Genomic DNA, 18,699 nt, shown 5'->3' with positions numbered 1-18,699 from the left:
CATATATTGGAAGACATTTCCGAGATTTAAACTTTCTTTATATTCAGTACCCACAAAAGGAAAAGAAAAAACATTCGCTACCAGTTGTATTAATTATCAGAGAATTCCACCATTAAAAAAAAAAAAATAAGCCAGAGTTTAATAGTTACCCATTTAGAGAAGAAAAATAGGACTCAAGAACTATCACGAACTGTGCATCTGGAGACTAAGATTTCCCAACAGTTAAAGGGAAAATAAATGTCATACTTTAAGACGTACATAATATGCACAAGAGGAAAATGTGTAACGATTGCAGGTCAGTAGTTAGTGTACAGAGGAGGGTGTTAGTGTGCAACGACTTAAAATTTCAGGAACTGGAGTCACGATGATGATGATGATGATAATGAGGACGCTTATGATGATGATGATGATGATGATGATGATGATGATGATGATGATGACAATTATCTACAACAATTATGATGATGATAATGATGATGACGACGACGATTATGATGATGATGATGATGATGAAAAAGATAACGACGATGATTAAGATGATGATGATGATAATGATGAAGATGACCACGATTAGGATGATGATGATGATATTAAGTTAGTAGGTACCCCACATCGGAGGTGCAACCCAAAATAGAAGAGAAACTGAAACTAAACACAGAATGTAGAAAAGTAAAAATACCAAGAAAAGCTGAAACTGGAGAGAGAGAGTAAAAGTGGGTCAATCAGGAGGGTAGTGGCGAGAGTGGTCGAGTGTGCTGATTTGTCGAACCCTCCCTGTTGACATGGCCAGATTGGTGCAGAGAGAGAGAGAGAGAGAGAGAGAGAGAGAGAGAGAAAAAAGAGAGAGAGAGAGAGAGAATGTGGGGAGGTAGTGGGGAAGATTTGAAGGTACGGTGAGGTGGAGAAAGGAGTGGAAGATGGTAGAGAGTAGGAACGAAGGAAGGGAGGGATGGTAGGAGGCAGAGAAGAGATATAAGAAAGAGGAGAGGAGAAAAAGTGAGACGGGGAAGGGGAGAAAGGGAGGGGGATATAGTAGAATGGAGAGAGAGAGAGAGAGAGAGAGAGAGAGAGAGGGAGGGAGAGAGAGAGGGAGGGAGGGAGGGAGGGAGGGAGGGAGAGAGAAAGAGATGGAGGCAGTCATTGGTCCTCTCATTCTTTTCCTCTGTTTTCTTCCACTGTTTTTTGTTTTTCTCCTTCTTGTACAAACTATACTTCTTTTCTTTTCCTCTAATGGCTATTTTGACTTCCTCTTCACGGTTACGATTCATTACATTTGAGAGAGAGAGAGAGAGAGAGAGAGAGAGAGAGAGAGAGAGAGACTGTCTATTGGCTTTCAATTTATCTCGACTATAAAAATAACTCAGACTGAAGTTTACGTCCATTATACATAAAAGCATTTTCATTACGTTCCTTAAGTCTCACAGTTCCCCGCGCTTTACGATTTTCTGTTCCAGCAACCCCTTCAGCTTAGTTTTCTCAGTTTGCGATTTTATTTGTTAAAGCCACACGATTTAATGCCACTTGATGGGAGTCACTGCTATATACTCCTTTATCGAGATTAGATTCTCTCTCTCTCTCTCTCTCTCTCTCTGGATCACTGTCATTGGTTTAATTTCTGTGTTTTAAGAGCCGAATTTTCAACATCCTTGGAAAGAAAGCCAGGAGAGGCGACAGGACTCTTGATACCGACTGTAGAGTGCCAAAATGGGATAAAATTGCAAAAAATATAAAAAAAGTGGCAACTATTCTTTTACTACGCTGTTGGGGGAGGGAAGGACAACCTCATTTCAACCACATACACACAAACTCCATGCTAAAAATACTGCCACACGCATATTCTTCCAACATAGCCGATTCGATTCTTTAAGGATAAGGAAAAAAAAAAATCTACCCACGTATTCTCTGGGTGTCGTAAAGGCGATTCAAACGGGAAAGAACTGGAGGCCGGAAACCCTGGCCTTCTTGTGGGATACCATAAAAAAAAGTAAAGAAGGAAAGTTAGGTGGAGATTTTTTTTTTTTTTTAGTCAAACTGGGATGCGTAAATGTGTGACGACGAGGTGTGAGGTACGTCATTTGTTTAATCAAAGAAACTTTATGTAATTGTTGTGGGTAAAACAAAGCTGAGAGAGAGAGAGAGAGAGAGTCGTTGAATATGTGTCTGCGTCAGCGTTTACATCTGCGTCTGTGTCAGGATCTAGACTACTTCAGTGTCAGCAAAGCATGCCTAGAAGCCATGCCCTCAACGCTTTCTCCGCAGCATCACAGTAAGTTATGACTGTGATGGTGTTACTAAGGGACGTTGGGTAAGTGTAGGTGTAGAAAGAAGTGTGACAGTGTGAAGTGTGGCTTGACGTGTGTAAGGTGTGGGTGTAGGTGTGTGTAAAATGTGGCTAGAGAAGTGTGTGTGTGTGTGTGTGTGTGTGTGTGTGTGTGTGTGTGTGTGTGTGTGTGTGTGTGTGTGTGTGTGTGTGTGTGTGTGTGCGTGTGTGTGTGTGTGTGTGTGTGTGTGTGTGTGTTGGCAAGAGGAATGCATGGTCAGGTGGCAGTTATTGTCTGGCTGTCTCCCCTTCGGCTGAAAACGAAGAACACAGCAAAACATATCCTTGTGGGCTTAGGAGACTCTCTAACCTCTCGTCTTGGTGAGGTTCGTATTCTGAGCAGCATCAAAGGCTTCGTAATGCTTTTTTCTTAGCGATTTATGTTGCTGATTTTAACTATAGTATTTTAAAATCGTATAAATAACACTTCAGATAATATTATTGTGTACTAAAAATAGATCGCTTACACAGAGATACCACGAAGCCTCCGAATCGTATTTCAAGCGGTATAGGATGTTTCTTAGCATCCATTCCTTTGCGACTTATTCTACACGTTACATTTCGGTATATCTGTATCTTTTCGTGAACACTGTATCGGTACTAAAGCAACATAAACAAAATGGAAGAGAGTGTTAATCTTGCCAATCGGTCTATTCTTCTTTCTCCATGTCTGTCTATCCTTCTGTCTGCTGTCAGTTTTCTTTTATGAGAGAGAGAGAGAGAGAGAGAGAGAGAGAGAGAGAGAGAGAGAGAGAGAGAGAGAACGTTAAGGGGTTAGATGCACAATAAGTCGCCAAGGAAAAGGCGTCACGAAATACCCTTGTTCACTTTAGGACCTTTGTGCCGTACGTTCCATCTCACTCAGGCTGCCACAGAACTTTGGAAAATTTCTTACTAGTAATAAAAAAAAAATAAAAAAAAAGAAAAAGGTGGACGTAGGCTAATTTTAAAAAATGTGAAAATAATATAAACCTCTTGACTTAGGTGATTATTATTTTTACTTTATGCTCTCTCTCTCTCTCTCTCTCCATACTATTTTATTCAGCCCGAGAGAGATTATTTAAGCTGTAAGGGCGAGATATAGCCTTCTTTTACCCCTTCACTACGAGAGGCCGTTCCTTAGATGCAGAAAATCGTCTGGGGGAAGGACGAATACACTAAGATATAACGGGATTTACTGAAAGGATTGATAGTGAGGTTGTCTCTAGCAAGATTAAAATTACCGTGTATATTTCTTGCTGATCTTTATAGTTATCACATTTTTATATACTGTACATTTGTGATATTATACAACTAACTTCATCTGTATATCTATTGTATATAAATGCACAATATATTTACCCTATCTATCTGTTCATCTATCTACCTCTATCTAAATTTATGTTTTGTATGCACTATATTTACCCGCCTATCTATCTAAATTTATGTAATGTATACATAATATTTACCCTTCTATTTATCTGTCTACTGCATATCTATCTATACCTAGCTAGCTATCTAAACCAGTATATGTACAGTTAAACTTATGAAAATACATATAAACAACAACCACAAGGAAGTTTAATAATACATATCGGCAGGGCCGTTTCTTGCTATAGGCGAAGTATGCGGTTGCCTAGGGCCCCCGATGCCACTAGGGGGCCCCCAAGCTGCCAATATTAGCTTTTTAAGAAATTAAAATATGTGTAAAGTGACTCGAGGTTGTGGTGCTTGGCTATTTCTTGGCTCTCTTGGCTTTTGTTCGCGCCTTTTCGTCTGGCATCCCATAGTTTCATAAGATAGGGGCCCCCAAACAGCATTCTGCCTAGGGCCCCCAAAAGGCTAGAAACAGCCCTGCATATCGGTATCTGTATAGCTATGTTAATTGTTCATACATACATACATACATACATACATACATACTTACATACATACATGCTTACATACATACATGCATACATACATACATGCATACATACATACATGCATACATACATACATGCATACATACATACATATACACACATACATAAGTATATATATACATGCATACAAATACATACATACACATACATGCATACATACATACACCTACATACTGTACGTACATACATACATACATACACATACATACATACACACATACATACATATACACACATACATACATACACATATCTGTGCAATACATTTGGAATACATTTAAACTAACCACAGGGTGATATTTAACTGAAATACATGTTTTTGTGTGATAGTTAAGAGGAATAATTATACATACATACATACACATACATACACATACATACATACATGCTTACATACATACATACATACACTCATTCTTTTATTCAGCTGTACCTGATTACATTTGCATACATGCACAGAAGTATATCTTGGTTTACACATAATTATACATATAATTTCCTTTTCAGTTGGCTTCTGTTGTTTCATTCTTGTTTTGTACCCCCAGGAGTGTAGGGCTCCGGGGCTAGGCTAGGGCGAGAGTAATCAGTTGCTAAGCTATGTGGGACATTGGTCAGTCTTCTCATCGGTTCAGAGGTTCCCTAACGCCATTTCGTAATAGATTTATTTTGCATATTACATCTTTTTTTTCCTCCCCTGTGTTACATAAATCCTTTTAATATCAATGCGTAACGCATCTTCTTAGCCGATTTATACTGTATATTACACCTTACTATCCTCTTCTGTGCTATATAAATCTTTCTAATATTGCAATACTCTAAAAAAATAACGTACGGAAGGATATTAATCAGCAATATCCAGAAATAAACCGCCAAGGAAGAGATGTTAGGGAGCCTCATTATCCGACTATACCACATTGGTTTGGAGCGCCTTAACCCACTTGACCACCAGGCACCTTTTCATGTATTATTATTTTTATTTTTATGGGTGAAAATGTTGAGGATTAGCGGGCATCCGTCTTCACTTCCGATTCCCCTGAACTATCGCTCAATTTCCACTTCCGCTTCCGCTTCCGAAGCCCGCACTAGAGCTTCGGTGTGTGTGTGTGTGTGTGTGTGTGTGTGTGTGTATGAGAGAGAGAGAGAGAGAGAGAGAGAGAGAGAGAGAGGAGGAGGAGGAGGAGGAGGAGGATGGGGGTAAGACTGCCTCTCCCTACCGTTTCCAGATAAGCAACGCCGGATGTGGGAAATCGGTTTTTTTTTTTTTTTCACACCAAATAGAGTGCGTCTGTTCTAACCTGATAAGATCCCTATCTCTTTCAGTTCAGTACATGGCCAAGTGTAGTCAGAATGGAGGGGCGATTTGGCTATAATTCAATCACTTTAACTTGGCCCAAATATTCATCCTTTCACAACTTATTTCACGTAGCTTAGAGGCAGAAAAAGACAATCCTGTGGTCCTACATCCTTTCTTTAGAAGTTTTTCATGAGTAGCATCATATTCTAGTGTTTATTAATTGCCATAACCCAGCATACAAGATGGAGGGAAGGCAATTCTAGGCCATGGTGAAGTGAACTGCGTATTAGTAACCAGGGAGCATTTTTACTTAGCTCACTAATAAGGCTCATCGAATTTCATACAGTTATGATTTTGTATTGGTGTAGGAGTGACCCAGTACCGTCGGGTGATAGCATACCCACTGTAACATTATTCATACGGTCTATACTTCACCTTTAACTATTCATTTAGCTTCCAGTACGATTTTTGTACATGCATTTCGTTCCCCATTATTTAGTCTCTAGAGTGAATTTTTGCCTTTAATTTAGCCTTTTACCGCAGTTTTTTTTTTTTTTATCTTCTTTTTTTTCTTGTAATTTTCACCGCTGAATTTTTACACTCCTTAAAACTTTCATTTTGTTGTGTTTTCCGCAGCAGCTTTCGACATTAATACTGCCTTCTACTACATTGTTTACCTCTTTTCTCTTTCATTATTTTTTATTCTATTTTTCATGTCCTCTGCTGCAACATTCACTACCATTCATTTTCCATTACTTCCCAACCTCTCAACATTCATTATTCATTTTGCCTTCTGTTTCAACATCTCGTTTCCTCTTAAATTTAGGACAGCTCCTTGCAGACTAATCTCGCTGTGCTTCACCGACCCCATCTGCTGTTTGGGGTTGTGGCCAAGAGCAGGAAGATTCTAACAGACCACTTTCAATTTGCTTCTTATTGCAGCTTTCACCATTTGTTTTGCCATGTTATTGCAATGTTTCTCTTTTAACTTTAGCCTTCATAATAGTTCTCATCTTTCCTTTTGACTTTGTTGCTTATTCACTGACCAGCGTCATAATGCAGCTTTGAACTTGCATTTTCCTTCACACATAATAATCCAGCTTTCATCTCTCATTTCTCTTCACATCGCAAAATGCAACTATCAGTTCGAATTTTCCCTCTAACTTCATAATGCAACTTTTTTTTCCCCATATTTACCCACACCTCACAATGCAATTTTCAACATTTATTTAGCCCTCGCGCCTGTAATGCAACTTTCAACTCCCATTTTCTCTTACACTGAAATTAAGGGTGACTATAACAATCAGTTCGGTCCGATGACAGCTCCGTACAGACTGTTTTCGCTGTAATGCACTGACCCCCTTTGCTGTTTGGCGTTGTAGTAGTAGTAGGGGGGTGAGGAGGGGGTAGGTGGAATGGGTGGAAGGCGTGGGGGGAGAGGAGCGTAGGGGGGTGGATGTGGAGGGGTGTAGGTGGGGTCAGGGGATGGAGTGGTGGTGATGGCGGTATCCCTTTGCTTGGCTGTGGAAGAAAATGTGGATTAATCCATGAGAAAAATCGTCTAGAGGTAATAAAAATTAAACACACACACACACACACACACACACACACACACACACACACACACACACACACACACACACAATTATATATCATAAGTTGTCCTTGAGTGACATAATCCAGATTTATGAAGAATGAAGTGAGGAGTGTATCCTGGTTGGAATTGCTATGATTATGCTGCTAGAGAGAGAGAGAGAGAGAGAGAGAGAGAGATCAGAAATAGAATACGAAACCACCTTGAAGTGATGATGATGTATTCTTGTTATACCACCAGACGATTTTCGTTTATTTCTCTCTCTCTCTCTCTCTCTCTCTCTCTCTCTCTCTCTCTCTCTCTCTCACCTTTTGGTCTCCTGGAGGTGCGGCAGAGACAGACGGCCAGGACAACCGTGGTGATCAGAAGCCCCACACACACCACACCCAGCCCAGGGACCAGTGCGGTGGTGATGGTTATGGTGGAGGAGGCAGGTGGGATGATGGTGGTAGTTGTGGTTGGGAGTGTGGTGGTGGTTGTGGTGGCGGGAGTTGCAGTTGTCGTTGTTGTTGTTGTTGTTGTTGGTGGTGGTGGTGGTGGTGGGAGGGGAAGAGCTGCAAAAGGATATTTTTTAAATTATTAAACTGATTAATCCAGGGGCCTTGAAGTTAGTGATGTACAGTTCCTTGCAATAGTTCCGTTCCTTCTCCTGACCCTCTGTAACCAATAACAACATACTGGTGTGGATATAAGTTGCATCTAGTCACCATAATGTGCTGGGATTGGTAGACAGTTGTTTTTACCGAAACGTTATTGTATTTACCAAAATTGATAGTGTTATGAGCTCCTGAGGTAAAGGAAGAGGAACGGAACTTTAGCAGGCAACTCAATGTATACTCTGATAATATTTTTTGGTGCTTATTTATTTACACGGCTATATACAATGCCAAGCTGAATGGTAAAGGGGAAATAAGTGGTATGTAAAACTACAGTTTCTGACGATAATTTCTGAACCACATGACAAAGATGGATCGTACTTAGCTTTCCATTTTCGTTGCCGACTGCATTCTGTAGTGAAGGATGCAGTTTGACCACAAATGTTCAATAAATGGCTGTCAGAGATTAGAGACTTGCATTCCACCTTGCTATTAAAGTTTTAAACATACGACCCATAGAAACACAACCATTGCAACATTTCACTTCGACATTCACATTCGTCACTATCACAACAGACACTTCTTCCCCATTCATACTTCGCTAGCATGGAGAGGGGTTACTTCTGGCTACCACTAGGGGATGTTCTTTCCTGCTTCACATAGACTGTTATAGACGGAGCTATGCCTGAAGCGGGAGTACGAGATCGAACAATCTCTAATGTGCCTTAGGGATTCGAACTGTGGCCTAAAACACCTGCCATTCACCCCGATTGGCGCCGTAGACCACTAGACCACCAGCAGGGAAGATTCTGTCATCCTAACCTTTACGAATTCATCAGGAGCAGAGGTTCCTGAGGCTAGGCTGCTTAATGTGGGCAATAAATCACAACCAACTCTAGGGTATTAACTCAGTGTGGCAGATCCAGCTGGAACACCTTAATTAAATTTTCAACCTACTTGGTGAACGGTTAGCCGAGCTAAAAGAAGCAGTATCCCTTGTCACTCAGTGTAGAGTCAACTGAAGGTAGCACTACACCAAATGAGTAAATGGTTAGCGTCCCACCTACCAACACGATAAAACGAATCATATAATCTTTACAGGTATTGTTTAAAATACTGTCTGATTCTGTAAAATGCTTTCTCTAGTATGTCAGCATTTACATTCTATAAATCTCTGCCTTTGCAAGAAGATATTTTCTCCACACACACACACACACACACACACACACACACACACACACACACACACACACACACACACACAATCACTTAATAAACGCCACTTCCTCTTTATGTTACGCTCTTTTTCTCACGTGAGGGAGATTTGTACGTACGGTAGTGACCCAAGAGTGAAGGGAGGAGATAAGATTTTTTTTATATTCTCGCTATCGCCAGACGATTTTTTAAAATTAGGGAGAGACAAAACGAATTGAAGCACGTGGATAACAGACTTCATTAATCACTAAACTAATGATGTCTCTCGAACAGAAGTATTTTCAGGTGATGTTCTCACTTTAATGGGATGGAGACAATTTTTAACCCATTCATTTGCATCTCCTAAGCTGAAGAAAAGCATCTGGTGATAGAATACTGTATGAGAGGTTTCTATGGGTAATTGTTCTAAACGTCCCGAAAAACAGAAGGCTAATAAAAGAGAAATAACAACATTAGAATTACGGATAAATTAAAGATTCATCATCTGAATAATGGAAAGACTCCGCACACGAACTAATGATAAAAGAGTAAAGTAAAGACTCATGAAATGAACTATGGATAAAAGAGTGAATTAGAGACTCATCACACGAACTATGGAAAGATTCTCCACACCAATTGTATGCATATGCCTTAATGTACAACTAGTTGTATGAAGATGTATATGCCTTAATGTGTAGCTGGTTGTATGAAAATGTATATGCCTTAATGTATAGCTGGTTGTATGAAAATGTATATGCCTTAATGTATGGCTGGTTGTATGATGATGTATATGCCTTAATGTATTGATGGTTGTATGATGATGTATACGCCTTAATATATAGCTGGTTGTGTGCTGTGGTTGTAGGAATGCAAAGAGTAGCTGCATGGGAGTCTGTTATGGCTAGATCAGAGTACTTGCAGTCTCACTGAAACGTGAGCGAAGCGTGATCAGTGACCGACTCTCGTTGCTGCCTCTCTAAAAGCCAGTAGTGTATGAGACAGCACTAGCATGTATTCAGTATGGACGGTGGGTGTTAGCACCGAAGTGGTAACATGTGGAGGTGTATGGTACGTAGGAGGACTACTAGGCCTTGGGAGCAAGCTGTGAAGCCTATGCCCAGAGTCGGACACATTAGAAAAAAGTTTAGTAAATTAAGAAGCCGTCGTGTACGGAGTTTCACTTTCACACCTGCACGTGCTGCTTTAAATTAGTCCCGTTATAGAGTTATGGATAAAGGAGTGAAGTTGACTTACCACACGAATTATGGAACGACTCATCCTACGAATATGAATAAGAGAATAAAAAAGAAAATGACTCAGCACATGAATTAAGGCTCAAAAAAGTAAAATAGACTCACTACACGAATTATGGAAAGACTCATTTCAAGAAGTATGAATAAGACAGCAAAGTAAAGACTCAGCACATGAGTTAAGGCTAGAAGAGTGAAGCAAAGACTCACCACACGTGCTGAGCCCCACACACAACACCCAGCTGACGGGCCTCTCACTCTGTACCCTCAGGAGAGTGATGCCTTCCACACGTAGAGTTTTATGTAGAGACTCCACTGATAACTGTGATACACGTCTTCCTCTAACCTGGAACAAAGAACGTTCTCTCTCTCTCTCTCTCTCTCTCTCTCTCTCTCTCTCTCTTTATATATATATATATATATACATATATATATATATATATATATATATATATATATATATATATATATATATATATATATATATATATATATATATTACTGAATATGCCCCGCGAGCTTGACAGTCGATCAGGTGTTCTTAAAATGAACTACGTCATCTTTGCCCGACTGTCAACACATCCCCCAGATCTGGCCATAACTGGATCACATTAGTTTAAGCTGACCTTGACCTCTGATTTTTTGTTCTCTAAAATAAGTCAATCCTTGAAAGGACCCTCAACCAACCAAGTTTTGTTGGGATGTGATCAAATCAATTTGAATATATTTGTTAAAATACACAGACACAGACACACACACACACACACACACACACACACACACACACACACACACACACACACACACACACACACACACACACACAAATTATCACAGACTGAGATACAGTTTAAAGGAAAACAAAGACCTATATACCTTCTAGGTAGTGAGAATATGTTTTGTGCATGTATTATAGTCTATATTTTATATATTGTAGTTACATTTATACCTGGTATTCATTTATCTAATAAAAACTACATACTGTATTTCTTACCACCTTGATAGGTTAAATGAGTTTTTTTATTCTGGTAGAGTGTTAATTATGAGAGTTAGAGACGGTACAGAGGGAGTGATTGGTGAAGAGCAGTATGGCTTTAGGAGAGGGAGGGGATGCGTGGATCAGGTGTTTGCTGTGAGACAAGTGTGTGAAAAGTATTTAGCGAAAGGCAAGGATGTGTTTTGGGCATTCATGGATTTAGAGAAAGCGTATGATAGAATTGATAGGGAGGCTTTGTGGACTGTTTTAAGATTGTATGGACTTGATGGTAGGTTACTAAAAGGGGTGAAAAGTTTTTATGTAAATAGTAGAGCGTGTGTAAGAGTGGGAAATGCTGTGAGTGACTGGTTTCCTGTGAGAGTGGGGCTGCGACAGGGATGTGTGATGTCGCCTTGGTTGTTTAATATTTACATGGATGGTGCTGTAAGGGAGGTGAATGCAAGAGTTTTAGGTGGAGGTCTGAGTCTGGTGAATGTTGATGGCGGAGAGTGGAATCTGAAGCAGCTGCTGTTTGCAGATGATACTGCACTGGTGGCTGATTCAGAGGAGAGATTGAGACAGTTGGTAGAGGAGTTTGGAAGGGTGTGTGAAAGGAGGAAATTGAAAGTTAATGAGAATAAGAGTAAAGTGATGAAGTGTACGAGGTTGGTAGATGGTAGGGGGATGAATATAGCTTTGAATGGCGAGTTGCTTGAGGAGGTAGAGTGTTTTAAATATCTAGGGTCACATGTTGCTGTAGATGGAAGAATAGATGCAGAAGTGAAGTTTAGAATAAATGAAGTAGGAAAGGTGCTGGGAGGAATGAAAAAAGTGTTTAGATGTCGTTCGCTTAGAATGGATGTAAAGAGAAGGTTGTATGAGGGTGTTGTGGTACCGACTGCGTTATATGGGGCTGAAACATGGAATATGGGTGTAGCAGAGAGGAAAAGTTTGAATGTAATGGAGATGAGGTGTCTGAGGAGTATGTGTGGAGTGACGCGTATGGATCGAGTGCGAAATGATGAAATGCGAAGGAGAACTGGAGTTGTTTGGGAGATGGCTGGTAGAGTTGAGCAGAGGGTGTTGCGATGGTTTGGGCATATGGAGAGAATGGATAATGAGCGATTGGTGAAAAAGATAACTAGATCTGATGTGAGAGGTGTAAGGCTGAGAGGAAGACCACGAATAGGATGGATGGACAGTGTGAAGAGAGCACTGGATGCGAGAGGGATGTCTGTTGAGCAAGGAAGAGTGGCTGTGCTTGACAGAAATAAATGGAGAGAAATTGTGAATGAATAGTTGATGACGCAGCTCTGAGGGGATATTCTCCCGCATTTGGTCTGATTAGCTAGTCAGGTCAGGTGCGGGTAAGGGGATGGGTCTGTTATGATGTGGCAGGGGTAAACCAGCTCTGCTGTCGGGCTCTGCTGCGGATGCCACTGATTGCATTGCGCAGTTGACCTTTGTGCGGTGTGGTGCGGTGAGGATCTGTCCGTTCTCCCCTTGGGGCTAAGATGCGAATGAATGTGTATGAATGGATGAGTAAATGGGGAGTGTGTCGTCCTGTCTCGGCTACCTCCCTTTCTTTGCGGGAAGCAGCCTAGGTATATAGATAGATAGATAGAAATATTTAAGTATCGTGTACTGATGAGTGCATATGTGTATGTACATGTATGCATTATTTGTATGTGCACTTATGCGTGCATCTAGATGTACTGTGTGTTTTCTTGCACGAATATGGAAAATATATTCATGTCAGCTAAGGAGTCATTGCGGTTCAGCAGACTAGGCCACACATAATAGCATTAGTTATTTAATAACGTATGTATACAACATTATGGTAATAAAGGCTATATACTTGTAAACTCAGACCCCAAGAAAAAAACAGAACCCAACTTCCTCAATCCGGTGACGCGTATAATAATATGAAAAGACAATTTTTACCGTGACTGGCAGGATCGTAAGGATATAGAAGACGTCATTTCTGAAGATGGTGATATCGACTTGACCAGCGAAAGTATTGCCTGCAAACGCCTCAATGGTGGCGCGGGTGTTGGGCTGGGCAGCACGGAACAGCACAAGTGAGTAGTTTGGAATACCAGCTCGCACCCACTTACTCCCCCACTGATCTGTAATGACTGTGGGTGTGGGAAAAGATGCTGGTTACTGTGGGTGTACGAGGGGTTATTGTGGGTGAGTTTTAGTATGTGTGTGGGTGTGGGAGGTACTGCGAATGTCGGTGTTAATGTGGGTGTGGATGTTCCTGTGAGTGTTATTGTGATTATGGATTTTAATGTGGGTGTGAGTGTTACTGTGGGTGAAAGTGTTAATGTGGATGTGGATGTTATTATGAGTGTATGTGACAGAGGGTGTGAGTGTTACTGTCAATGTGGATGCTACTGTGGGCGTGGATGTTTTGTTAGTCTGGGTGTTACTGTGGGCATGGATGTTACTGTAAGATGTACTGTGGTTGTGGATGTTACTGAGTCTGGGTGTTACTGTGGGAGTGGGTGTTACTGTAGGTTTTACTGTAGGTGTGTATGTTACTGTGGGCGTGGGTGTTACAGAGGGTGTGGGTGTTACTGTAGATTTTACTGTGGGTGTGTATGCTACTTGTGGGTGTGGGTGTTACTATGAGTGTGGGTGTTACTATGAGTGTGGGTGTTACTGTATGTTTTACTGTGGGTGTCTATATTACTGTAGGTGTGGGTGTTACTCTAGGATTTACTGTGAAAATGGATGTTACTGCAAGTGAAGATGTTGCTGTGGGTGTTGCTGTGGGTGTGGGTGCTACTGTGGATGCCGGATTTGGTGTTACTGTGGATGTTACTCTGGGTGTTGGATGCTGAACATTATACCGTACAAACTATAGGCCTACTTTTATCTCTACAAAGTACCCTCCTTCGCAAGCTCTCAAAAAGTTACTAAAGTTATGAGGTTACTGCATAACTTACAGAGGAGAGTTTATCATCATCGTAGACAATGTAAAGGTTTTCAGAAATATAACCGCCCTCCTTTCACCCCCCCTTTTTTTTATGCTACCAAAATTTTAAGTATGGTGATTCAAACTTTTCCCAAAATTTGGTCCATATTAGTTAGTATTTGTCAAGAAATAGCCTTTAAAACTGAATGGGTATGGAAAAGCTATTCACTTCACTCCAGTGAAATTTTAAAAATGTTATTCTTGTTTCCCTTGGACAATTTTAGTCAACGTAGGGAAAATCTATCGTACTGAAGGTTTAGATGAAGTCTGTGTACAATTTCTTATGTTGGAATATCTCTGCTAAGATAAATAATTTCCCCTGGATGTTATCTTTTTCCAGTAACGAAGACAGCAAAATCTAGGTCATGTACATCCACGCCTTTTGATCTTAATCGTGAACATTTAGCTAGTCGTAATCCGTCCATTGTGACTCTTATAGCCTGGATGTATGCTAGTGTGCAGTTAAAGAGAGAGAGAGAGAGTACTCCGCAAATATCTCACATCTGGCAGAAGTTAGCAGACCTGTTTTGTCATGGTTTTCACACTGAGATTAATTTAATTCATATATATCCAGATGCCCAGGATATTAGTGAAACATCAGACAGAAGTGATGTATATATATTGAATTGTGATGATGGATATTTTGAGGACGCAGCATCAGCCATTAATCGCTTCAGTACTTTCATATCCTTTTTATTTTATTCTTTGCTGCTTCCAGACAACTTTACTCAGCTAAAGAAAGCAACCTCATACTGAAAAGGTCAGTGAAGGGTGAATCTACACAGTCCATTTCGAAAGGTCTGTCCTAAGCTAAATAAGATCTTAAAGTAGCAAAAATGAACTTAGCAAAAGTGTTCCTAGACTCCATGACCTGCGCTGTGAGAGAAAAAGGAATAAAGAGATAGGTTAGGATGGGCTGGAGTGTTGGCGGACGGTGAGGCTGGGGCAGAAAGTACGGCCTATGAACATGGGTGCTGTTGGCTGTGTGGTTCCAGGACAGTGAAACTTAATTACAAACTATCCTCCAAGAGTCAAAGTATCAGGGGTGTAAAGTACTGAGCATGAGGGGAGGTCAGAGAAATAGACAGGATGAATTGGAACTTGCGGTGGGGTGGGGAGTGTCCATGAGAGTATGCCCTGTAAAAATGGGTGTTGTGGGTTTCATGTTTTTAGTCCAATGAACTTTTAAGTCAAAGTTTTCAGTTAATGCAGACTTGGCCTGCATTTTCCTCATTATGTGTAGCGTCTTGCGATGCAGGGAGAACAACGTCATCGCGATGAAGGAATTAACCCCTTCACCACGGAGACGTCCTTTAATTTATCCATGTCTCCAGGGGATTTTCAGTATGGGAGACCTTTTGTTGGTTGCTGTTTCTTAATTTCTGTCTGCCTGGCCGAGCAGACCCGTAAGTCCGACAGGTTCCATACACCGTTGGTGTTGTGTCTGCGTCTAGGTGTGGATACGTTACTCAGTGCTTCATATGTGTTATGTTGTGTGAGCCTTAACATCTGTGATTTCACTTAGCTCGATTCTAAGCTGGTAGCTGAGAATGGCTGAACTACGACTAGCTAGATGAAAGCAGCCAGCACTATTTAAGGGTATCTCTGATGGGTGAATGTCGGGAGATGGGGTTTGTAATATTGTGTAGCCTATTGATAAAAGTGTTGTATTGTTCGGCAAGTGAAGTTAGTATGTAGGATTTTCTTCACTGCCAGTGTAAGACAGCCGATAGGTAGGATGTTGTCAAAGTGGATCTGGTAATGCCTCTATGCTGATTATACATTTTATTGTGTTCATTTGTGTTATGCGGCTCTTACATAATGAAAGTCGTGTACCTAGCCTCTCGTGTTCGAAAAATCTCCAATAATCGTAATGAAACACTGGTGGTTACTAAAAAATAAAAGAAAATAAAAAAGATAAAGAAAATTAAAAATTGCTACATTGCCCAAGGGAATGCACAATGGTCTCCACACAGTTACAATACACTCACTTACTTCTTTTTAAATTGCCAGAATGATTACTAAACATACACGAACATAGGATCCCAAAACGTGTGTATTTGTGTGATTTGACCTTTGACCCCATGAATCTCATGAAAATGACCTTAATCAGATAGTGAAAAATTATGTGCCGAAGTTTATTTGCCCGAGGAAAAATTGTACCAAGTTTGATGCGAGCTGGTGAAGAAATAAAGGAATGGCACCAAAGGGAAGTGCCTGAAAGAAAGAAAGAAGAAATTTAGCGTATACAATAGGCCTCCGCACGATGGTCTGGAGATTGAACAAGACAACGTACTGAAGGAATTAAAAGCTGTATGCTCCAACGTTCTAAAATTAAAGACTTAGATTTCTGCCCATGGACTGCATGAATTTATGATTTTGTTTTCTATGTCCTAATCATCTCCAAGAATACGGCCCGAAACTGTCGAAAGTATATTCAGGTCCCCATTTGTACTACTGGGTGAACATGACAAAACAGAAAAAAACTGAGTCCACCAGTCTGACCGGCCCGACAGCCGAACTCGGGTTATTCCAGTTGTATTTAAACATACTAACCAAGGCCGGGATGCATAAAATCATCTTCGATCAGTTCCCTGTTGTAACTCTGGTTTTGGTTTGCAGTACAAAGAGGCTATCGAATCTTCCTCTATCTCCTTTTCTAGCATCATAAAAAAATCTTAGTGACGAGACAACAATTATTGCAAATTTCATCAGTTTTCCACAAGAAGATCAGGAAGAGGAGTGCAAAATAGTGCCTTGTCTAGTTCTTCCTTTAAAAACATGTCTAAGTTACGACGGGGAACCTGTCGTAAATATATCTGAGAATACTTTCAGTCCCCTTACCACCAACCCCCCCTTCTTCCTCGAAATGCAAAACAGTGAATACTTACTTGGATCAAACATTCCTTCCACCATCACCACCATCATCATCACAGCTACCAGTGCTCTCAGAGTCATGCTGTCGGTTTTGTTAAATTCTTTTTCTTTCTTCCTTTCTAGACAATTCTTGCTCAAGTTTCACTATGTCACAAGTGTCCTATGTTTCTTCTACCATTCTTTTGTGGTTTCTTTCTCCCTGGCGTGATAAATTTTGTGGTGCCTGTCTGTATATCTGTATAATTCTATCTTCTTAGTTTGTCTGTCTGTCTGTCTGTCTGTCTGTCTCTCTCTCTCTCTCTCTCTCTCTCTGTTATACCCTACAGTCTTTACAATGTTCACAGCTACTCTCTCTCTCTCTCTCTCTCTCTCTCTCTCTCTCTCTGTCTTATACCCTACAATCTTCACAGTTTTCACAGCTGCACACAATACCACCCTCTCTCTCACTTTCTCCAACTCTACTAACCTCTTGTCTATCCTCACATCCTGTTCTACATGATAACGTACGAATCTTGGGATTTACCATTGGACGATGTCATTAGGCGGGCTTTTGTTTCCTGTTGAGTTGGCTACTGTATATGTGAGCTTGCGCGCGTGCAAGTGTGTGTGTGTGTGTGTGTGTGTGTGTAATTCACCGGGTCGGTCAGGATCACTATAGATGGTCGTGATCGTCAGCTTTTTACCCTCCCGGAAGGGAGCTGAGAGCTCATATAGTCCGATCTAAGGGCAAGGCTGTGACCTTCACACACGCACACACCCGTCCCCTTGCTCAAGGGGGACAGTAACCACCCACTTCGTCAGTGAAACTTCGCAACCTGAGCGAGGCGCGAACTCCCGTCCACCAGTTGGCAAGCGAGAGCGTTACCACTGCACCAGCGAGCGGTGTGTGTGTGTGTGTGTGTGTGTGTGTGTGTGTGTGTGCGTGCTGCGCTCAAGGTGATGGAAGGTGACGGGAAGGAGAATTAGAGACGCAGGTTGAGCTGTGGAGGTATGTACGAGTATGACGAAGATAAGGGTATTCTTGCCCTGTCCTTTCTCCCTTGTTCTGTAATCTGTATCCGTTCCCTCGCTGCTATCCATCCAGTTTGTCCTAAATACCAGTGGAACGTAAACTTCGTTTTACTACAAAAATCCGAACTCCATATTACACATGAAATATAGAATAAAAAACGACTGAGTTACTGTGATTGTATTAATTAAGTATGGAAGGAATTATCTCGACTAAACAGAGTACTAGAAGGGGGAAAAAGTTGTTTAAAGACTTTTGCATATGGAGAAGTTTACGGAAGTATATGAAAAAACTGCTAATATAAAGACAAACATGTGATTGATGAGATAACTTTCGATGAAACTGCATACTACAGCAGACCTTTTTACACAGTGCAATAGTTCTTCATGATGATGCTTTTACTGTGAAGTCTTTCCTGCTACATTATAATACTTCGTGTAGGTAGCGAGACACCTGACCCCTCTCTTCACCTGTCCATTCTCCTTTTTTTTTTTTTTTTTTATCCTCCCCCACCCTCACCCTCTCCACTTCCCTTTCCTTACTCTCCCCTTCCCTCACTCTCCACTTTCCCTTCCTCTTCCTCCCCCTCCCTCACAGTCTTCACTCCCTCACCCTCTCCATTCTCCTCTCCTTACTCTCCCTCCTTCTCATACACAGTGGTCCGTTTATTTTCACCTGACTTAGTTGGCCCACACCCATGAC

At 41.0% G+C, this 18,699-nt stretch overlaps 1 protein-coding gene across 1 annotated transcript; it reads right to left on the bottom strand.

The window, feature by feature from the left end:
• Window positions 1-3,912: 3,912 nt before the first annotated feature.
• On the bottom strand, window positions 3,913-17,097 carry LOC145417849 (uncharacterized). The gene is made up of 3 exons (XM_080286470.1): window positions 17,003-17,097; window positions 13,073-13,266; window positions 3,913-3,969 (listed from the first exon to the last, which is right to left on the bottom strand). The coding sequence occupies exons 1-3, from the start codon at window positions 17,067-17,069 to the stop codon at window positions 3,913-3,915; spliced, it is 318 nt and encodes a 105-aa protein (XP_080142596.1). The 5' UTR covers window positions 17,070-17,097.
• Between the last annotated feature and the right edge of the window lie 1,602 nt (window positions 17,098-18,699).

The sequence above is a fragment of the Coenobita brevimanus genome, chromosome 111 (genome assembly GCF_032717465.1).
Source record: "Coenobita brevimanus isolate Jiangsu-jjx chromosome 111, ASM3271746v2, whole genome shotgun sequence".
Taxonomy (NCBI): domain Eukaryota; kingdom Metazoa; phylum Arthropoda; class Malacostraca; order Decapoda; family Coenobitidae; genus Coenobita; species Coenobita brevimanus.
Note: the sequence above shows the minus strand (reverse complement) of the source record. Positions and strands in the feature narration are given on the sequence as shown.